Source organism: Brachionichthys hirsutus, chromosome 1 (assembly GCF_040956055.1).
Source record: "Brachionichthys hirsutus isolate HB-005 chromosome 1, CSIRO-AGI_Bhir_v1, whole genome shotgun sequence".
NCBI lineage: Eukaryota > Metazoa > Chordata > Actinopteri > Lophiiformes > Brachionichthyidae > Brachionichthys > Brachionichthys hirsutus.
The window spans coordinates 528,282-550,638 of record NC_090897.1 but is presented as its reverse complement, the minus strand read 5'-3'; the positions used below and the strand labels follow the sequence as shown (position 1 = coordinate 550,638).

Below are 22,357 nucleotides of genomic sequence, written 5' to 3'. Positions count from 1 at the left end.
GATGCAGACGGACCAATAGGAGCAGAGATGTCACGAATCCAACGTTAATGTTATAGTCTGGTATGATTTAAAGGCCTCGTCAGGATTGATTGGATTATATTATGTTCAGGTATTTTAGGTATGTATATGACGTGTTGGACTTTAATCTCTTGTACTTGTAAAGCTTATTTCAGTACAACGCCACTGTTTATCCTTTCATCCTTGGTTTAGAGACTCGAAGCCCTCCGGAAGCTCGTTGTGGTATTCTTCTTCAGTGATAAAGGTAGACGAGTACACACGGATCAGAAAGAATATTACCTGTATCAATATTTAAACGGGGATTCAGCCATCGCACAGGTTGAGCAGGAAAGGGTTAATAACAATGTCGCATTAAAAAGTCATTTTTAGTAACTACTTGCGTTAAGGCGTGTCTGTTGTGGAGCCTCTGCGGCCTCAGTGAACATGACCAGCGACGTCAGCGTGACGTCAGAGGAAACGGCGTAAAGCTGATTAATGCAGCTCCGTTTACCACAAAATATCGACACTTTGTTTCGTCACGTTCTTTGAACTGATGCTCGTTTATTCAAATATTTTAAAACTGTAATTAACGTTAGAAGGACAAAGTTCTAGAATCACGTACGTTTGAGATCGTCTCAATCAGCACCGAGGTCGGAAGTGAGTGTGAGCGCGTCATGATTATGCGACCTTTCATTGGTGGGCAAATAAAAAAGAAAACTCCTTCGTCCAATTGCAGCCCATCATTGGTTGGTCACGTGGGCCAATCCGCGATCAGCTCTCGTAGCGTGCTCGTTTTGAGCGAGAGGGAAGCCGCGTTTTAACGTCGCGTTACGATGAGCAAGAATTATGAGGAAAGTAGTTAGAAATACGCGAACTATTTCCTTTTTTTTTTTTACTTGATAATATCGCAGATGTTTAAATTTCACATCGAAGCTTGTGACTTTGGAGAAGGTCCGCTAAAGATAGCATAGACGCAGCCTCGGCGGTAGCATGGAAGCTAGGTAGCATGGTAGCGCCTCCCCTGAGCCAGGCCCAGGCCCAGGCCCAAGCCCGGAGAAGGGCGGAGGGTTCCGGCGGGAACGGCATCCGGCATTAAACTGCCAGAATTAAGCATGTAATCGGTTAAAAGGTTGCTTTTCTGTGGCGACCCCTGATTGGACGAGCCGAAAGAGGAAAAAGACGTTAAAGCTAGCATAGGCCACGCGCTAGCATGCTACCATGCGCTGCTAGCTAACGTCGCGGTTTCCTCAGTTTGGTTTTGCTGAGTGCTAGCAGCTAGCGGCTGAAAGCTAAGCGGAATCGTTTTCCGGTTTTCGTGAGGAGATGGATCGATATGTTTCTATTGGTCCCCGTCGGGAATCGCTTCGGTTCTCCGTCGTTTCGCGCGCACGGCTAGCGCTAGCATGCTTGTTTTGTGCGTTTCGCTGAGCTAGCTAGCGGCGACGCCGGACCGGATGGAGCCGCTGGTCCGAGATGGAAACACGGTACGAAACCCGCTTCGGTGTTCGCTTCCCGGTAACGCTCGGTTCGGGGTGAGAGTGATGAGTTGCACGGTTCCGTTGGGGCGACGGTGCGGTGGCATCGACGCCCCGACCCGACCCAGGCTGAGGACACGCACGGTGCACAGGGGCCATCTGACTCACCCCGAGGTCGAAGCGGAGGGCGGGCCTTCTGGTTCTGTTATATAATCTATACACGCGGGATTAGTGATCTGGATTAAATCAATATATTGATCATAATTAGACAGTCTTCAATATTGTTTTAAATTACTTTAATAAAGTGATTTGTCTGTAATACTGCCGACTTTTCACTCCTGGTTTCTTCTGTGTCTGTCAGGCTAACGTGAACTGGACGTTTGACCGTCCCCCACTGGACGTTCGGGCAAATCCTGCGGCGTGGTTCTGCTGGACCTTCAGAAGGCCTTCGGCGCCGTTAACCGTTCGATTCTATTGAACAGACTAGGGGCGATTGGTTCTGATAGAATTCATCCAGTTTACTGATGTGCTTCTAATAAATATATTCATCATATTCAATGCTTCCATGTTGCTGGTGTAATGTGTCTGTTGACCACTAGGTGGCAGCCGAGTCTCTGGAAAGAACCGTCTGATGGCCTTCCAAACGTTCCTGCAGGAAGATTCTGTTACTTCGGTAAACGGAGGTGGGGAACGGAAGACGGGTCTCCGGTAGAACGTTCCATCGCAGAACCACCTAATGGGCCAGATGTTCTGCCGTAAAGCAGCTGGACGCAGACATTACCGAGTACTGGGGGGGGGGGGGGGGTTCTATCCATCCTCACGGCCGCTGCTGTTTGCCCCAGGTGTGAAACCTTTGAAGTGGTTTGAAGAACTTTGTAGTTGGGATAACTTCAGTTAATCTCAGCGGACCCGGTCGAGTCTGGGTTCCGGACCCTGTCGGTTATAATCCGGACCGGAGTCGGGAAGAACCCGGAAAGGCTCGGCTCCTCCCTCGAACCTGTCGCTAACTCGTTACCTGGTGGAGCCGTCTGATTGGAGGAAGCGACCCGGAAGTATTTAACGCTCTATTGAAGGCACGTCTGCGTCCTGAGACGATGACGTCATGCGTCTGTTCCGTGACGGATAAATCCGCCGGCAGAGGTCTTGGTGGCCCCGCCCCCCGCTGTTGCGTGCATCACAGCTAAGCGGCAGAGATTTGGATGCTGCTCTCGGTCGCACGGCGGTGACGTTAACGCCCCCCCCCCCCCCGGTGATGGATGGCCTCATGCACAACACGCACGGCGTGCCGCTCACGCCCGTTTAGAGCGCCTCCTGATAACGGGATTAGGAGGCCGGTAATGGAAACCCGGGGAACCGGGCCCGTAATCTGCCTGATACGCTTTGCTCTGATCAATCTCTTGGTGCCTCTGAGGTGTGTGCGCGCGCGCGCGTGTGTGTGTGTGTCAAAGGTTTTAATATGGCGCCGGAAGGAGGACGTTCTGAAGACGAGGGGGTTTAAAAAACTAAACCAGAATCCCTACATATGAGATTCACCAATAAATTAATGTTTAATTAAACTATATATTCTACATCTTAAGATTTTCTGACGCGAATCTAAATTGTTTGCACTGATGACCAGGTTTGATCTCGCCAATCATATTTAAGCTTATTTCTCGTTTCAAGTTAAAATAAAACATCTTCCAAGGGAGTGTGTCCTTTATTTTGAAATGCATCACCGGAAGCAGCGCGTGTTAATGACGTCAGAGCGTCAGAGGCCCGGTGCGGATCAGACCACGCACACACTGAAGGCATGGCCGGTCGGGACCGGATCGTTCACCTGCTCAGGCAGCTCGAGAAAGCGGCGTAAGTTCGAATCCCGTTGACGAAACTAAACATTTAATGGAGGAAACACGTAACGACGACGTCGTGACGTTTCAGGCTGCAGCAACGCCCCCTTCTCTAAACGAGTGAAGGTGACGCCAGACTCCGTTTAAAAATCACCCGGTTTTAGAGCTCCTTAGATCTAACATCAGTTTATCGATACTCAGAGATTTATTGAATCCGGTTTATGAATCAGAAGCGCGCGTTGAATAATTCGGGTGACTTTAAAATCACCGAGATGATCTTTAAAACTACTTTTGAGCGTGTTTCTTCCCCAGAGATCTTGTTCAACATACAGTAAGGAGCTTTATATGCTCAGACAGGTGTTACAGGTGTTTCAGGTGTTACAGGTGTTTCAGGTGTTACAGGTGTTTCAGGTGTTACAGGTGTTTCAGGTGTTACAGGTGTTACAGGTGTTTCAGGTGTTTCAGCTGTTTCAGGTGTTACAGGTGTTTCAGGTGTTACAGGTGTTACAGGTGTTTCAGGTGTTACAGGTGTTTCAGGTGTTACAGGTGTTACAGGTGTTTCAGGTGTTGCAGGTGTTACAGGTGTTACAGGTGTTTCAGGTGTTACAGGTGTTACAGGTGTTTCAGGTGTTACAGGTGTTACAGGTGTTTCAGGTGTTGCAGGTGTTACAGGTGTTACAGGTGTTTCAGCTGTTACAGGTGTTTCCCTTAGAGTCCGGAGATTATTTGAACTTTAACTCGGAAACAGTTAAGGGCGGGGTCGCTGTTTTCTTCGAACACAAATCATCCATGATTGCACTGAATCCCGATCCGCGTTTTAAATCCGTTTCTGATGGGTGGCTTTGTGAACAGGTGCAGATGCCCCGCCCACTCCAGCGGCCTCCACCACGGTAAACAGCGTCGGGCTCCTGACCCACACATGTGATCGATGATCAATAACTAACCTCCAGTGATCAGTGTTAATGATTGGCAACACGTGGAGAGAGTTTGGTCTCAAATTGAATGTTTCAATCACGATTGATCAGAATCAATAACAGATATCTGAGTGTTTGACTTTTCGCCTGCAGGTGCAGCAACCTGCTCCGTCAGGAAGACCGACTACGCCTTCGAGGTAGGTCAAAGCGAAGCTGTGTGTTACCATGACGACGATGTTGTTGTTTGTTTACAGATTGCGAGCTCCAACATCAGATATGGAGAAGGAGTCACCAGAGAGATCGGCATGGTGGGCAGTCCTCTTCATCACCATCGTCTTCATCACACGCGTCTTTGTGATGCAGGGCTTTGATGTCCGGTTCTCCCGCAGGATCTGCAGAACCTCGGAGCTCGGAACGTCTGTCTGATGACGGACAGGAACTTGTCCCGCCTCCCTCCGGTGAAGGCCGTCCTCCAGTCTCTGGCCGAGAGCGGAGTCAAGTGTAAAGTGTACGACGAGGTCCGGGTGGAGCCGACCGACGGCAGGTGAGACGGTCCAGGTGACGTCTAGCCGGGGAACCTCCTGACAGGAAGTAGACGGGAAGCAGACAGGAGGTAGACAGGAAGCACACAGGAAGTACACAGGAGGTAGACAGGAAGCACACAGGAAGCAGACAGGAAGTACACAGGAGGTAGACAGGAAGCAGACAGGAGGTAGACAGGAAGTACACAGGAGGTAGACAGGAAGCAGACATGAGGTAGACAGGAAGCAGACATGAGGTAGACAGGAAGCAGACAGGAGGTAGACAGGAAGTAGACGGGAAGCAGACAGGAGGTAGACAGGAAGCAGACAGGAAGTACACAGGAAGTAGACAGGAAGCACCCAAGAAGCAGACAGGAAGTACATAGGAGGTACACAGGAAGCACACAGGAAGCACACAGGAAGTACGTGAGCACCTCTGTGTGTTCCAGCTTTAAAGAAGCCATCACGTTTGCTAAGAAGGAGTCGTTCGACGTTTACGTGGCGGTGGGCGGGGGTTCTGTGATTGACACCTGCAAAGCAGCCAACCTGTACGCGTCTCACCCCGAAGCCGACTTCCTGGATTTCGTCAACGCCCCGATTGGCAAAGGGAAGCCGATCACCGGGGCTCTGAAGCCGCTCATCGCAGGTAGGAGTAGACCCCGGGGTTACCATGGCAACCAGCGGGCTGTACACACGATGTGAAAGGATTGACAGCTTGTCGTTCAAACAAATAATTTAAAGGATTGAATCAGTAATAATTCAGTTTAATATACAACATCTAATATTTAAATTTGATTAATGCTTTATCACAATGAGAACTCTTGTTCTGTATCAAATATAAATATGTGTTTATAAATGTTACTTTAATCTATATTTATATTTATTTTATTGATTTAAAGTTCCTCTTTGGATTGTTTGCGTTTTGAGCCTCCAGATAAATTCAGATGTAAGATTGTTTAAAAATCGGCTCAAGGGTTGTGACCCTAACCCAGAGGTCACAGGTCATGTCGTTGGTGTGCTTCAGTTCCTACGACCGCCGGGACCGGCAGCGAGACCACCGGAGTCGCCATCTTTGACTACGAGCCCCTGAAAGCCAAAACCGGTAGGAACGACTCGGGAGAGGCTGAATGATGACATCAGAGAGTTCATCTGAGCCGTGATTGGCTGTCTGTGTTCAGGTATCGCCAGCAGAGCCATGAGACCCACGCTGGGCGTCGTCGACCCGATACACACTCTGAGCATGCCCGAAAGAGTCGCCGCCAACAGCGGCTTTGACGTGCTCTGGTCAGACTTCCTGTACACTGATAGGCGATGACATCACGAGCCACGCCCTGCAGGTAGAATGATGAGCAGCGCTCTTCTGTCCCCTCAGTCACGCTCTGGAGTCGTACACCGCCCTGCCCTACAACCAGAGGAGCCCCTGCCCCCCCAACCCCATCGACCGCCCCGCCTACCAGGGCAGCAACCCCTTCAGCGACGTGTGGTCCCGCCACGCCCTCCACCTGCTCGCCAAGTTTATGAAACGGTAAAGCGTGAAGCTGAGCGGCCTGAACGGACCTCAGGACGACGGCAGAGGCGTGAAAATCTTTACACGCAGGTGAGTGTTTGTTTGTTTGCAGGGCCGTGCGCGACCCCGAGGACCTGGAGGCCCGGTCCAGCATGCACCTGGCTAGCGTCGTCGCCGGCATCGGGTTTGGAAACGCTGGAGTTCATCTGTGGTGAGAAACGCCGGCCTTTTATGGTTCTGCTTAAACCGCGGAGATTCTATTAAAATCATCCTTTCAAAATAAAAGAATGAATCGTCCGTCTTGTGATCGGCGTTCGCCGTTTATCCGTCTTGTGATCGTTGTTTATCCGTCTTGTGTTCGCCGTTTATCCGTCTTGTGATCGTTGTTTATCCGTCTTGTGTTCGCCGTTTATCCGTCTTGTGATCGCCGTTTATCCGTCTTGTGATCGGCGTTTATCCGTCTTGTGATCGGCGTTCGCCGTTTATCCGTCTTGTGATCGCCGTTTATCCGTCTTGTGATCGGCGTTCGCCGTTTATCCGTCTTGTGATCGCCGTTTATCCGTCTTGTGTTCGCCGTTTATCCGTCTTGTGATCGGCGTTCGCCGTTTATCCGTCTTGTGATCGCCGTTTATCCGTCTTGTGATCGGCGTTCGCCGTTTATCCGTCTTGTGTTCGCCGTTTATCCGTCTTGTGATCGCCGTTTATCCGTCTTGTGATCGCCGTTCGCCGTTTATCCGTCTTGTGTTCGCCGTTTATCCGTCTTGTGTTCGCCGTTTATCCGTCTTGTGATCGGCGTTTATCCGTCTTGTGATCGCCGTTTATCCGTCTTGTGATCGCCGTTCGCCGTTTATCCGTCTTGTGTTCGCCGTTTATCCGTCTTGTGATCGGCGTTCGCCGTTTATCCGTCTTGTGATCGGCGTTCGCCGTTTATCCGTCTTGTGTTCGCCGTTTATCCGTCTTGTGATCGGCGTTCGCCGTTTATCTGTCTTGTGATCGGCGTTCGCCGTTTATCCGTCTTGTGATCGGCGTTCGCCGTTTATCCGTCTCGCGGTTCAATATATTTATTGATCTGTTATCCAAGAGGCGTGTTTCCACCGCGTAGGGTTAAAAACATTCGAACCTTTTCTCCCTGCAGTCACGGGATGTCCTATCCCATCGCTGGGAACGTCAAGACTCATTCGGCGAAGGGTTACAGCGTGGAGCACCCCCTGGTGGTGAGTGACGGCGCCACACAGGTGTCTGCTTTACTGTTGGCTGAATGTTCTAAACGGAACAATCCGAATCAAAGATGTCCAAAACACACTCCTTGAGGAACGCCTCCAGAGGGTTTATCCAATCAGAGATCAGTTGGTTGATTTGACTGTTTATTCAGTGTCTAAAATATTTTATTTATCTGTTAACACGTGTGTGTGTGTGTGTGTGTGTGTGTGTGTGTGTGTGTGTGTGTGTGTGTGTGTGTGTGTGTGTGTCTCCGTCTCCGTCCTCAGCCCCACGGCCTCTCGGTGGTCCTCACATCTCCGGCCGTCTTTACCTTCACAGCGCCGATGTGTCCAGAGCGCCACCTGGAGGCTGCAGAGATCCTCGGTACCTGTTCACCTTTCAGTCCTGGATAGTACCGTATGAATCCACAGGGGATAGCGCTAGCCGCTAGCTGTAATGATTCTGTATGAATCCACAGGGAATAGCGCTAGCCGCTAGCTGTAATGATTCTGTATGAATCCACAGGAAATAGCGCTAGCCGCTAGCTGTAATGATTCTGTATGAATCCACAGGAAATAGCGCTAGCCGCTAGCTGTAATGATTCCGACTGTATCTGGACACGACTTCGTGCTTTTATCGGTTCAGGTGTGGATATCCGGCAGGTGAAGAGGCGGGATGCGGGCGCCGTTCTGGCCGATGCGCTGCGTCAGTTCCTGTATGACCTGCAGGTGGAGGACGGATTGGGAGCTGTGGGATACAGCAGGGACGACATCCCAGCTCTGGTGAAGGGAACCATCCCTCAGGTGCGTCTGACGCCGCTCACCTGAAGCCGACAGGACGCCATTTCATCGAGTGGACAAACGAAACATTTTGAATATTGAATATTGTTACATTCAGGCTAGAGATTTACTCTCAGGCTAATTTAAGCTCTCATTTCCCAGAATTCTATTTCCTGTTGTTTCAGGAGCGAGTGACCAAACTGTCCCCCAGGGGGCACACTGAGGAGGACCTGAGCTTCCTGTTTGAAGCCTCCATGAAGCTCTACTGAACACCAATCATCTTAAATCAATGCACCAATCACCAGTCAGTCAACAGGGTCCCAGGCCACTAGAGGCCGCTGTTTCTCAGCCGGTTCAGACCGACGGATTACGTCGGCGCCTTGTGTCCGGACAGAACCTTCGTTTGGTTGCGGGACGCGTTTCTGTCCTTGGATGTCTCTGCGTGAAGACGTGAGGACGTGAGGACGTGAGCGCTCAGCGGGACTTTCTATTGACATGAAACTAGATTTTAACGCAGCTAGACTCGACGTGAGGACTTATTGATTAACCTGATCAGAGTTCACTGAGCAGTTAATGATTTCTAACGAATGTGAAGCTGATCCGTGCTGTAATGGTTGAATATTAAATAAAATCCAGGACCGTAATCCGAGATGGGCAGCATTGAGACGCGAGCGAGTTAGCCGAGCGCTGCCGGAGCGATTCGCTCGGTCGGTTGCTTTGCCGGTTCTTCCTCCCGTCGTCATGGGTTACAGAATTCCAACCTTCCTCTGACATCATTACTTATTTACATCCTCATTACCGTTTCTTGCTGCGAACATTTCATTCAGCAGCCGGATAAAGAGTTTAAAAATGTTTCCTGCTCCAGTCCGGACTGGTTTCACTGGTGCTGGTTCTGGTCTACCTGTTCCCCAGGTGTGGGACAGGGTGCTGGTTCTCGTCTACCTGTTCCCCAGGTGGCGGGTGGTTTTCGTGATGAGGGGGACGGATGATCGGAGTTGGACGTAACGTGGTGGTGAGCAGAGCTCCGGCGTTGAGAACGCTGATCTTCTTCTGTGGTGTTCTGACAGACTGATCGATGTTCCGCGTGTCTTTCTTCGTCCTCCTCCGTCCTCCTTTGTCCTCCATCCTCCTCCGTTCCCTTTCGTCCTCCTCTGTCCTCCGTCCTCCTTTGTCCTCCATCCTCCTCCGTTCCCTTTCGTCCTCCTCTGTCCTCCTTCGTCCTCCTCCGTCCTCCTCCGTCCTCCTCCGTCCTCCTCTGTCCTCCTCCGTCCTCCTTGCCGTCTCCATCGCTTCCCAGAACTCTTTGTCTCGTTGTTCTAATGGAAAAGGAAATGGCCGCTCACCTCGTCGAATCGGAGCGAAGACGTTTCTACCTCCGGCTTTCTTCGCCCGTCGTCCGAAGATCCTCGCCTGGCGTCCGGAGGCGGGCGCGTTACGCCCCGTCTCTCCGGGTTAATTGACTCTTAGAATCCGTTTCCAGTCCTCGTGCTTCTCGGCGCCGCGTCGACATCGCTCCATTATTCCGGCGTAACGAGCGTGTAATCGTTCCCGAGCCTTCTGGCGGTGAACTCGCTCCTCGACGCGGGTGTCGTCGTTCCTCCGTCTGCATTCCCAGATAAGACGCACGCCGTCGGATATTGATTAGCCCTCTTGCTACCTAATTAACTGGCGGCTGCGCTAATCTTTTGGCTAGCGGGTAAAACGGGCTAGAACTCCGAGGATCTCCTCCAAACCTCCTCCAGGAACATCTTCAGCCGAATGCGTCTGTCGTGATCCGTCGCCACGGAGACGCTCGCCTCTTCTGGAAAACGTGGCCTTTTGAATTCAATCGTTTGGCGAACGGCCGAACGCGTCGATGCGAGGATGCTGGGTCGTTTTCAGAACTGTGCGTGTGTGTGTGTGTGTGTGTGCGTGCTCGGCATGTGTGTGTATGTGCGTGCGTGTGCGTGCTCGGTGTGCGTGCTCGGCATGTGTGTGTGCGTGCTCGGCATGTGTGCGTGCGCGCGCGCGCGTGTGTGTGTGTGTGCGTGCTCGGCATGTGCGTGTGCGCGTGCTCGGCATGTGTGTGTGCGTGTGTGCGTGCTCGGCATGTGTGTGTGTGTGCGTGTGCGCGTGCTCGGCATGTGTGTGTGTGCGTGCTCGGCATGTGTGCGTGTGTGTGTGTGCGCGCGCGCGCGTGCGTGCGTGCGTGTGTGTTTGTGCGTGCGTGCTCGGCGTGTGTGTGCGTGCGTGCGTGTGTGTGTGCGTGCGTGCTCGGCGTGCGTGTGTGTGCTCGGCGTGTGTGTGCGTGCGTGTGTGCGTGCGTGCGTGCGTGCGTGCGCGTGCGTGTGTGTGTGTGCGTGCGTGCGTGTGTGTGTGCGTGCGTGTGCGTGTTCCTCCTGTCTCCTTACCTGGTCGGAGTCGTTATCTGTTCCGGCCATATTTACTGAGACCTTTGCTTCTCGACTGAGCTGTCGTTGCCGTTGGCAACGTAATCTTGACATTAGGCTGCACTGAGGTACGAGTATGCGTGTATATATATATGTGTACTCTCTTCCTGCTCGTTCTTCCCACGCGGTGAATCCTCTTCCGGCTCTGGATCGACCGCTTCCTTCCTCTTCCTCTTTTAACGAGTCGGGTGCTGATCGTTTACCTGCCGACCCGATCCCACCTGGTTCTGTTCCCCTCCCAGACGACATCCTGCCGTTTCTCTTCCGAGCGGCGCCCCAGAAGAAGCTCCGCTTTGTTCACGTCCAAAGACGGCCGGAGGCTGCAGCCGTCACGGCTAATAAGAATCTGTCGGGTCTATTGATCGTCCACATCTGACCCAGTTTCTCTCCTCGGCCCGGATTCAGGATTTCACAGCACGGAATGAGGAATGTTGGAAAACGGAGAGTGTAGAATAAGGAGGAACGCTGTTAATGAAGCTGGGGGGGGGGGGGGGGCAGGATGAGATGAAGGTCGACCTGGAGAACGCCGTCTGAGCAGATGGCGCCCGCTACTCCTGTCGTCGCTGTTATTTTAATCACATGACGGGCTTCCTAAAACCTGCGGCCGGTTTTCCGTGACGTTCCGATCCTTTCCTCGGAACGTCACTGAATACTGAGAGCCCCCCCCCCCCCCCCACCACACACACTTTAAAGCTGTTCGGCTAATTGATCAATGTTATTGCTTAATAAGTTTTGACAGAGAATTAACGGCCCCGGTCGGCGCCGCCGTGTGAAGGTCGTGGTGATCAATGGATGCTACTGTTAGCATCAGGGTTAGCCGTAGCTATGTGAGTAGCTTGTTTGAGTTTTAGGAATCAATTAGTCTGATAAATGTTTGCATCCAGACTAGATTTCAGATCGTTTGATTTCTTACAGCTGGAGTTACGTTCGGCGCCCGGTGGAGGGGGGCGGGGGCCGGGATGGCGAGGACACCGATCACGCTGACCGGAGAGGACTGAGCGATGCTTCCCAGCTGAGACGGCAGGTTAAAGGCTGAACTCTCACCAGATGCGTCTCGATCCTCCACTAAATACACATCGCTAAACGGTTTAGTCTCTAAACGGTTTAGTCTCTAAACGGTTTAGTCTCTAAACGGTTTAGTCTCTAAACGGTTTAGTCTCTAAACGGTTTAGTCTCTAAACGGTTTCGTCTCTAAACGGTTTCGTCGCTAAACGGTTTAGTCGCTAAACGGTTTAGTCTCTAAACGGTTTAGTCTCTAAACGGTTTAGTCTCTAAACGGTTTAGTCGCTAAACGGTTTAGTCTCTAAACGGTTTAGTCTCTAAACGGTTTAGTCGCTAAACGGTTTCGTCTCTAAACGGTTTAGTCGCTAAACGGTTCAGTCGCTAAACGGTTCCGTCGCTGAACGGTTTAGTCTCTAAACGGTTTAGTCTCTAAACGGTTTAGTCTCTAAACGTTTTCGTCTCTAAACGGTTCCGTCTCTAAGCGGTTCAGTCTCTAAACGGTTTAGTCGCTAAACGGTTTAGTCTCTAAACGGTTTAGTCGCTAAACGGTTTAGTCTCTAAACGGTTTAGTCTCTAAACGTTTTCGTCTCTAAACGGTGTAGTCTCTAAGCGGTTTAGTCGCTAAACGGTTTAGTCGCTAAACGGTTTAGTCTCTAAGCGGTTTAGTCTCTAAACGTTTTCGTCTCTAAACGGTTTAGTCGCTAAACAACAACTTGGCTGACAGTTTGTGTTCAAAGAATATTTATATTTTATAAGTACGTATTACATTTAGAAAGTCTTTAAATTACAGCATCTGCTAAAACAGAAACCGAAGCCAATCAGGTTAATATTCTCCTGCAGCTCAAGCTGTCAGGATCAATACGTGAAACACGTTCAGATACGCTAACGGCCTTTTTGTCATTAGCAAAAAGAAAGGAAGGAAATTCTGTTATTCTTCAGAACTATTTTCCACATTTCAGTTTCATCGAGACGGAATCGTTCACGTTTGATCAATCTTTATTGATGCCTTATAACAAAAATTTTTTTTTTTAATCAAATTAAATTTAAACTCACGAGCACATGCACACGCACGCACGCACACACACACAGCTTAAGTAAACACTTAGCCCGGCCGCCTGCCCGCCGGTCGATGGAGGCAGCGCCGCTACACTCTTTAATTCCACGCTCATTGATTGGCCGGGAGGTCGATGAGGCGTTTAAGCCCCTTCATCCTCGTGTTAACATGAGCAACGTGCACGTGGTCAACGTGCACGTGGTCAACGTGCACGTGGTCAACGTATTCATTCCCTCCCTGTATTTGTCGCTTCTTGCATTTCAATCCTGCTGCAGTCGTGACAAATCGATAGACAGAGGTGACGATCAATTCGGCTGCCGTCAGGAGGAGGAGGAGCAGCAGCAGGAGGAGGAGGAGCAGGAGGAGGAGCAGGAGGAGCAGGAGGAGGAGGGGCTGCTGAAGCTACTTCCTGATTTGAAGTGAAACCTGCTTTCTCTCCTTTTGGTCTACCCCAGCAAATCAGGGAAGTAAGACGTGAAGTTAAACCAGAGCAGATTGAAGGAATTTCCCAGCATGCCGTTTGTTCTGGCGTCAATGCTAGCTGTAGCCGCTAACGCTTCGCCCTCTTCCTGCGGTTTCTACACAGCGTTGTTGCCGTGGGAGACACTCCATCACCTCTGCGATGACCTCCAAGGTTCCAGCCCATGAATGGCTAGCGCCTCCGCGTGGGGCCGGCGCCCGGTGGAGGGGGGCGGGGGCCGGGATGGCGAGGACACCGATCAGGCTGACCGGAGAGGACTGAGCGACGCTTCCCAGCTGACAGACGGCAGGTTAAAGGCTGAACTCTCACCAGATGGACACGCTCAGTCTGTGTCCATGGAAACGCACCGGCGCTGATGATGCTGTAGAACCGAGTCAGTCGCCCGTCTCCGTGGTCAAGGTCAAGGTCAGGCTGCTCTTCAGACGACAAAATGTCACGTTTCAAGCATCAAATGTATGAATTAACATTTTATGTGTCGACCGTGACCTCCGATGGGTCGTACCACTTTGTGCATCGACCTCCGATGGGTCGTACCACTTTGTGCATCGACCTCCGATGGGTCGGACCACTTTGTGCATCGACCTCCGATGGGTCGTACCACTTTGTGCATCGACCTCCGATGGGTCGTACCACTTTGTGCATCGGCCTCCGATGGGTCGGCCCACTTTGTGCATCGGCCTCCGATGGGTCGTACCACTTTGTGCATCGGCCTCCGATGGGTCGGACCACTTTGTGCATCGGCCTCCGATGGGTCGTACCACTTTGTGCATCGACCTCCGAGGTCCTTCAGAATGCAGAGACGTGACTGTTTGTATTTTTGGAGGACTTTTGTTCTGCCTCCAGAGAGCAGCCACTGAACGGACCCGATGGTTCTGGTTGCCTTCCAGGGTTCAGGGCGACACCGACGCATTTGTCCAGGCCCGAATCCGAACGCTTGTTTTCGGGCTTTGCTCACTTCGCCCGGTTCCGTCCGAACCCGCCTGTGAACCCGTGAGTCCAGCTGCCGGTTCTGAAACCAAATACTCTGACAAACAAAGCGAACAATTAAAATATTTATTAACCGAATTCTTTTTTCTCTTTTACAGCAAACTATCACGACACAGTCCTCAAGTCAGTGACACTTAACCCTTTGAGTACGGCGAACGGGTCGGGGAGATTCTCCGGCCAGGTCTTCTATCAAAAGAACAAGAACAAGCACATCGGGATCGAAAAGGATCGGAACCGCCTCTCGGGTTCAGTCAGACACGAAAAGGAGATTCGCCACATTTCACGCACAATGGCGCCGTAAAGTTCAGGAAGGAAACGGATTGTGACCACTCCCCAGAATGAACGCCAGTTTCTCCCCAACTCATCATTTGAGTCGAGAACCAAAGAAACGGGAAGAGAAAAGACGAACCGCTGGGAAGAAGAGTCCGTTTACACACAAACGGTGGTGTGCATGCCAGGCCAGCAGGTGGCAGTGTCGTTGCCGTCGTCAGACGATGCCAACGCTTTCTGAGACGCTGCTTTAACCCGGATCCTGTTTTCAGTGATTCTTCGTCATGCAAATTGTCCCGCTTTGTCTGGCCAACATTATGTAGCTTGGATTAGCACTCGGGAGCTAATCCTCTTTGCTAATCAGTGCTAGCGCTACTAGCTGGAGAGCTCGGCATTGATCTGCGTTCGACTGAAACGTGACTGATTTCCCTTCAAAGGAAGAAACACAAGGACGGTAGAAACTGAAGCAAGAACAACGTTTCTTTTTCTACATGTTTACAAAGTTCTTTTTTTGTCTGATTCTCAGGGAGAGAATTTTTTCAGTTCAGTGTTGGGGAAAAAAAAAAAAATGTGAAAAAGTGAAGAGTCCGTTTCTGGTCGACGTACAAACAGACGGGTCGGACCAGAACCTGCTCGGTGGAGAGACGGTGAACGTTGGTACTGAAAGGGTTAAGGCAAGAATAGAAAAACAAAGACGAAGTAGAAACCATAGAAATGTTGCTTCAGTCAAACTCGCAGAACCGGCCGCTTCACACCGAAGAACCCGAAGCAGCCCGCGAAAAGGAAGGTCACCGGGATGGGCGTCGTCATGACTACGGAGAAACGTTCACTCAGCAAATCCACAAACCGCCAAACCTCGCTGGACTCGCCGAGTACCGGTACCGCTTAACTGAACCGAAACACAAAGACCTACACAACACAGTAACCATGGCGACGATGGCCTCGGAGCCACCTGAGCCACGCACACGCACACACACACACACACACCAGGTTTGTTTTTATGAACCCGAGAGGACGGGCGTGAAATGGGGCGGGGCGGGGCGGGGCCGTCCGGCGGCGGGGGGAGGAGAACGTTAGTTGTTCTGAAGGCAGTCGAGATCCACCGAGCAGCAAACGTTCCCGTTCTGAGGAGATGAAAGGAAACGGAGAGACGATTACGACCGTCACGGGGGGGGGTCTCTGGGTTCAAAGGTTAACCGTGGACCCTAGCGACGTTACAAACAGCCGACGGGACGCGGCTTCGTGGCGCTGCTCGCCTCAACCTACCTCACACTTGCAGGCGGTGCAGGGCGCGGCCGGCGTGCGCCAGGTGTCCCCGCTGAGACGGACGGTGCCGGCGGCGTCCTGGCACGTCTGCCGGACGTCATGTGACGGGCTGTCGGCCAGACAGGGGGCGGCGGCGCAGCGTGGGCAGCACTCGCCCTCCGCCATCGCCGTGGACTCGCAGGTCAACACGGGACAGGCCAGAGGTCGGCAGGCCGCCTCCCCCTCCTGCAGGGGCAACAGAGAGCACCAAGTTACCCTGCAGCTGATCGTTGCCCCGCCCCGGTTCAGGTCCAACGCCGTCGGGTACGGACCACGCAGCGACACTGCTGGCAGCCGTGCAGCCAGGACGCGCCGCTGCGGTACCGGCTGCGCCCGCTCTGGTCCAAACACCGGCTGCCGGGTCGGTTGTCGCAGCCGGGGCAGCAGGACGGGTCCTCCTCCGGGTCTCCACAGTCGCAGGGTCTCCTCCTGCAGAACGTCTGCCCGTCCTGCACAACAGAGGGCGGAGTTCTGGGTTCTGGACGCGGGTCGGCCCGGATAAAGGTCCAAAGTGAGGGCGCCCCCCCAGACCGACCCAAAACCTTCTGTTTCAGGAATGCAAAGTGAAACGTTCTGCACCCTGAAACGTTCTGCACCCTGAAACGTTCTGGTTCTGCACCCTAAAACGTTCTGCACCCTGAAACGTTCTGCAGCCTGAAACGTTCTGCACCCTGAAACGTTCTGCAGCCTGAAACGTTCTGCACCCTAAAACGTTCTGCACCCTGAAACGTTCTGCACCCTGAAACGTTCTGCACCCTAAAACGTTCTGGTTCTGCACCCTAAAACGTTCCGCAGCCTGAAACGTTCTGCATCATAAATCACAACTAACGAGCTCCTCCTCCTCCTCGTCTGCTGCGCTGCGTTTCAAACGCTCCCGGCGCTCTTTCTATGACGGGCGGAACGCCGACGTGCCGGAACGTTTATGTTCAGTCGTCAATCGAGATGGGAAACGGCGTGCTGGCGTTGATCGGCAGATGTAGGCACTTCCTGTTTACACCTTTGATGACTGAAATTAAAGTCATTTGAATGAACTTAATAGCTTGTTTTGAACTCCAATTAATTAGGCACAACAGAGGTTGCCATGGTTACCACCAGTATTATCAGGGACTGTTTGTGTTAAATCTGATGTGGTTTTCACGCTTTTCTCTGTCGCCGTGGCGACCGAGGCGACACCCCGTCCTGTGGCGTCGGTACCTTGCAGGCGCAGACGGCGCAGCGGTCGCGGCTGGGCCGCCAGGCCTCGCCGTTGCGTCGGAGGCCGTCCTCCTGGGGACAGTCACCGCTGCAGCCCGGTCCGGACGGACACACGCAGTCGTAGGCTCCCGGTAGGTTCACGCACACGCTGTCGTTCCAACAGGTGTGCGTGTGCAGACTGCACTCGTCCACGTCTGAAAGACAAACGGAACCGTTTGAATCGGCACCTGCCCGGTCGGACTGATCGCTCGACCCGGCATTGAAAACGTCCCCGAAAACGTGATTAATGCTAGTCATGCTACGTGATTAATGCTAGTCATGCTTCATGATTAATGCTAGTCATGCTACATGACTAATGCTAGTCATGCTACATGATTAATGCTAGTCATGCTTCATGATTAATGCTAGTCATGCTACGTGATTAATGCTAGTCATGCTACGTGATTAATGCTAGTCATGCTACGTGATTAATGCTAGTCATGCTTCATGATTAATGCTAGTCATGCTACATGACTAATGCTAGTCATGCTACATGATTAATGCTAGTCATGCTTCATGATTAATGCTAGTCATGCTACGTGATTAATGCTAGTCATGCTACGTGATTAATGCTAGTCATGCTTCATGATTAATGCTAGTCATGCTACATGACTAATGCTAGTCATGCTACATGATTAATGCTAGTCATGCTACATTCAGCTGCTGCTCAGAGCAGCTGCGGCAGGAAACGAGCTAACCTGTGAACACGTTAAACACCTACATGCGCTGTTACACGTAACGGCACTAATGGGGGGGGGGGGGGGGGGTTCGTACCCCACTACCCGCTGGGATACGAACATGAAGACAGACATTTGCTCAGGAATAAACGCCCACAAGAACACGAGAGAGCAGGTGTTGGTAACTGGACGTAATCAGAAAGCTCAGTATCTTGTATATTTCTGTCTCCAGGCAGAAAAGGTCGCAGAGAACGTCGTTACGGGCGACAAGGAAACTTTATGGAGTTTTATCTCCACGTTTATGACAACCTGTTTATTCAGGCCACCTGTCTGCCCCTGAAGCACCTGAAGCACCTGAAGCACCCAGGTACCGAACACGAAGTCAAAACCATGAAGCCACAGCAGCGCTGCCTGCAACGCGACACCCCCCCCCCCCCCGCTGAATTCTTTGACTCATGAACCGTCATGGTCGAGGAAACCTCCTCTGATGCATGGAAGACATTCATTAGTAGAGCGGTGGTGACGACCTCTAAGTGACCCTGAGATACTGCTTAAATCACTAATTGGAGGAAGAAGATGAAGAAGAAGAGGAGCAGGAAATCATGAGGGCGGAACTTCTGTGAGTTGTGGCTCTGCTGTCTTTGTGGTAACGGCGTGCGCGTCCCTCGCCCTTCTCCTCAGAATCCCGTTTTAGTCATGAGCTCCAATCAGGCTCTGATCTCACGTCTCTATTTAGAGGCTAAGCGGCGGTTTCGTGATTTCCTGCATCCATTACTGGTGCAAAAGTTAAAAAAACACAGTCCTGGGCTTTTTGGGGGATTTTAAAATGTTTAAATTTCTCCACAGGAAGTCCGACGGCTAGTAAGGAATATCCTCTTAAAGCATCATTACATCTCTGTGAAGGTGGGGAGGCCTCTGATTGGCTCCCTTGTAAGCCAGCAGGATGGCGTGTTAGGCCATGTGACATCACATCACTCCACGATGTGGAGGGAGGGGCCTGAAGGAGGGGCGTGGATGCATGCAGAGGAGGAGGAGCTGGCGGTGAAGACGCTTTGAGTTCAGCCTTTTCTCACCTCTGCAGGAGCTTCCATCCAGCAGGTAGGAGCCGTTGTCATGGAAACCACTTCTGCACTCACAGTGGTACCATCCTGGCAGGTTGGCACAGCGGGCGTGGCCGTGGCACTCGACCAGGCCCTCGGAACACTCGTCGATATCTGAGGACACGGAAAACACCGTCAGCGCCGGCCAACCGGAGACGCTGCCGCCAACAGAACTGGGTCAGCAGCTGCCGGCGTTAAACCGACAACCTCCCTGCAGCCCGTCTGCCGCGGCGTGGATCAAAGTCGGCAGTCGTTTCCTCGCTCCCCCCATCGCTGGCATCCGACATGCGGAGCCCCGAGGCGTCGGATCCTTCTGGGGGGAGTAAATCTCTGTCATGTATTATGTACGGATTCTGGGGCTCCGACCCAAAGCCTGACCCCCAGCCTGACCCCCAGCCTCCGTCTGGGGGGGGGGGGGTCGATACGACCGTCTGCAGACGACGAATACGTTTCCTAGAAAGAAAAAAGAGCAATGAAACAAAGAGGAAGAACCTTTAATCCTCTCGGCTGCTAAAAGACGATAAAACAGTTTCGTCCCGAAACCTGGATTATTCTGGGATTAAGATTATTGTTGAAGAAGAAAACCCGACGGCTGAGCGAGAACTCAGACGCCCAACTCGCTCCCTCCCATCCATCCCTCCCTTCAGGGGGAACCAGGAAGCACCGCGGCGGCGGCGGCCTCCGTGGATCGGATTACATCTAATCTACCTGAAGGGCAGGCAGGTACATCCTCACAGAAACACACCTGGAACGAAGACAAGAGGGAGAAAAGCGTTCGCTGACGGGGGCGAGAGACCTGCAGAGGGAGGAGTCCACGTCTGCTCCTCCTCCTCCTCCTCCTCTCCCCACAGCAAAGCAGCATATTTTGCAGATGCATAAAGTGTCTCCCCATAACGAATAAAGGTTTGAACTTTGAACTGTGACTCCCCAGGCCAGAACGGAGTCCAGCGCCGGGACCGACGGCCGTCCCTGAGGAGGCGCAGCAAGGAGCAACTATTTGTGTAGCCTGGCATCTACAGGGTAACCATGGCAACAGAAGAGTAGAACCATGTGATGCTCAGAGAGGAGAGGAGAGGAGTAAGGCGAACAAAAGGGACAGGAGGAGGTGAGAAGAAAAGGGGGGGGGGGGGGCAAATATAAGGAAAGGAAAAGGAGGAAGAAAGGAGGGAGGAGACAGAAGGAGAAAGACAGGAATGAAGAGAGAGAAACGAGATGAGAAGAGGGCAGGATGGGTGGAAGGAGGAGAAACACGGAGGAGAAGAACAGAAAAGAATTAGCTGTGATTTTATTCAGCTCCTCCGGGGGCAGTAATCTCAGCAGCGACCAAATTAAACACAACGGGGAGTGTGTGTGTGCGTGTGTGTGTGCATGTGCGTGTGTGTGTGTGCGTGTGCGTGTGCGTGCGTGTGTGCGTGTGTGCGTGTGTGCGTGCGTGCGTGTGTGTGTGTGCGCGTGTGTGCATGTGTGCATGTGTGTGTGCGTGACCAAAGACAGGACGTCAGAGGAATAAAAACACTGTGCTGCTCCGGCTGACCTTGCAGTGGGCGGGGCAGAAGACGGGGGTCAGGTGGGGTCCTGAACTCTCACCTGTCTCACAGCGGCGTCCCGTGAATCCCGAGGGACAGACACACGTGTTGGGAGACACACATGTCCCGCCGCTCCTGCATCCGTCCTCACAGAAGGCTGGCAGGAGAAAACAGGGAAAGTTTAACGTGTGTGTGTGCGTGTGTGTGTGTGTGTGTGTATGTGTGCGTGCGTGTGTGTGTGTGCGTGTGTGTGTGTGTGTGTGTATGTGTGCGTGTGTGTGTGTGCGTGTGTGTGCATGTGTGCGCGTGTGTGTGCGTGCATGTGTGTGTGTGTGCGTGTATGTGTGCGTGCGTGTGTGCATGTGTGCGTGTGTGTGCGTGTGTGTGTGTGTGTGCGTGTGTGCGTGTGTGCGTGTGTGTGTGTGCATGTGTGCGTACACAAATAATACTACCATGTCTGGGTTCACAACATTATCCGGACGCACACAAAGAGCTTCTGCGTCACACAGACTAAGGTTCTGGGTTCTGGGTTCTGGCCCACAGGATCCACACCAGACCTGCCCTCCACCTGCCGCACGTGCTAATACGGCGTTCCAGCAGGAGGCGGGAGGAGACGCCTACACCTCCTCCTCCACTGTCAGCCCCTCCCTCTCCTTTCACCGTTGCCGTGGCGTTCACCGATTATCTCTGTTGTGCGGCAGAACGTTTCCACGCCGCCCGTCGCTAATCATCGGCGTGCGTCGCTTGTAATAACAGCTTTATTACTCGTCACGGCGCCGAGCAGCGGCAGAACACGTCGGAATGAGCGTAATCACGGCGGAACAGGAGCGGGGGGGCCGTTCAACCGGAACCAGGAAGCACACCTGCTGAAACCGGTCCAGGATCAGCCGCTGCCTGGTTGGAGCCGGATCGACCGGGACGGTTCAGATCAAAGGGCGGGGAGGACATGAAAGGTCTTTACCTGCTCGGATCGACCGGGACGGTTCAGATCAAAGGACGGGGAGGACATGAAAGGTCTTTACCTGCAGGTGCTTGCGTGAACTCACCTTTGCATTCGGTGCCGTTTCCCACGTATCCGGGCTTGCAGGTGCACAGGTGACCTCTGATGGTGTTGGTGCAAATGGCGTTCTCGTCACACGTGCTCTGACCAACAGCGCACTCATCATGCTCTGGGGGGGGGGGGGGGGGGGGGGGCAAGAAAAGATCGTTTGGGTTAAACAGAAGGAAACCGAATTCACGCAGGTCACTGGACAACTCCCACCACGCCCACCTCCCGTCATTCCAGAACGGCCTCATTAAACAATGTCGAGCAGAACTCTTCAGGAATGTCGCCTTTGATGGCCGGTGACACGCCCATGTGGGAGGGTTTTATTCCTTTTAATTCCTCGTTGGGCGTTCCTCTGAAGTGACGCACTTAATTTAAGAAGATTGAATTAACAGGTTTGAGAAACACCTCCAACCCGAGAAAGAACAAAGGAGGTCCCTCGTGCCGTTTCACACCTGGTGAGTCGCCCCCCCCCCCCCGAACGCAACAAGGCTCGCTCCTTTCATGCTCCGTGATGCACCTGAGATTAACGGGATTATAAATCGCTGATGGATGGCTCGGTCCAAACAGAAGCGACCGTTAGCCGGGGGGGCGCTAGCTGTCCCGTATCAATACATCCGTTATAGCCTGAAGATCATTTCAGGGGGGACGTGGGCGGGACGTGGGCGGGACCTGCACGCCGACCTACCTGTGCAGGAGAACTCGTCCACCCTGATGAAGCCCGGCAGGCAGTCGCAGCGATGGCCGCCCGGCAGGTTGAAGCACGCCGTGTTGGACCGGCAGTAATGGATCCGGGTCGAACACTCGTCAATATCTGAGCACAGAGAGGGTGAACCGGGTCAGAACCACAACCGGGTCAGAACCACAACCGGGTCAGAACCACAAACGGGTCAGAACCACAACCGGGTCAGAACCACAAACGGGTCAGAACCACAAACGGGTCAGAACCACAATCGGGTCAGAACCACAACCGGGTCAGAACTACAACCAGGTCAGAACCACAAACGGGTCAGAACCACAACCGGGTCA

At 52.6% G+C, this 22,357-nt stretch overlaps 2 protein-coding genes and 1 non-coding gene across 3 annotated transcripts in view; 2 read left to right on the top strand and 1 right to left on the bottom strand.

Moving 5' to 3' along the window:
• The first annotated feature begins 1,528 nt into the window (after nucleotides 1–1,528).
• LOC137898573 (small nucleolar RNA SNORD67) lies at nucleotides 1,529–1,641 on the top strand. The gene has a single exon (XR_011105607.1). It is a non-coding gene; the product is annotated as a small nucleolar RNA SNORD67 (small nucleolar RNA).
• A 1,584-nt stretch (nucleotides 1,642–3,225) lies between these two features.
• On the top strand, nucleotides 3,226–8,855 carry adhfe1 (alcohol dehydrogenase iron containing 1). Its single transcript, XM_068739745.1, has 14 exons — nucleotides 3,226–3,314; nucleotides 4,151–4,188; nucleotides 4,366–4,409; nucleotides 4,467–4,520; nucleotides 4,602–4,756; nucleotides 5,183–5,379; nucleotides 5,758–5,835; nucleotides 5,912–6,017; nucleotides 6,106–6,258; nucleotides 6,353–6,451; nucleotides 7,376–7,454; nucleotides 7,728–7,824; nucleotides 8,086–8,243; nucleotides 8,405–8,855. Exons 1-14 carry the CDS (start codon nucleotides 3,262–3,264, stop codon nucleotides 8,486–8,488), a joined length of 1,395 nt encoding a protein of 464 aa, XP_068595846.1. The 5' UTR covers nucleotides 3,226–3,261; the 3' UTR covers nucleotides 8,489–8,855.
• A 6,608-nt stretch (nucleotides 8,856–15,463) lies between these two features.
• Nucleotides 15,464–22,357, bottom strand: part of LOC137895017 (protein kinase C-binding protein NELL1-like) — a 22,369-nt gene continuing 15,475 nt past the window's right edge. The window contains exons 8-15 of the mRNA XM_068740498.1: nucleotides 22,017–22,161; nucleotides 21,330–21,452; nucleotides 20,345–20,440; nucleotides 18,731–18,871; nucleotides 16,942–17,135; nucleotides 16,020–16,196; nucleotides 15,709–15,933; nucleotides 15,464–15,566 (exon numbers count right to left, since the gene is read on the bottom strand). Coding sequence (XP_068596599.1) covers nucleotides 15,516–15,566; nucleotides 15,709–15,933; nucleotides 16,020–16,196; nucleotides 16,942–17,135; nucleotides 18,731–18,871; nucleotides 20,345–20,440; nucleotides 21,330–21,452; nucleotides 22,017–22,161 — 1,152 coding nt within the window. The 3' untranslated portion in view covers nucleotides 15,464–15,515. The remainder of the gene's footprint in view (nucleotides 15,567–15,708; nucleotides 15,934–16,019; nucleotides 16,197–16,941; nucleotides 17,136–18,730; nucleotides 18,872–20,344; nucleotides 20,441–21,329; nucleotides 21,453–22,016; nucleotides 22,162–22,357) is intronic.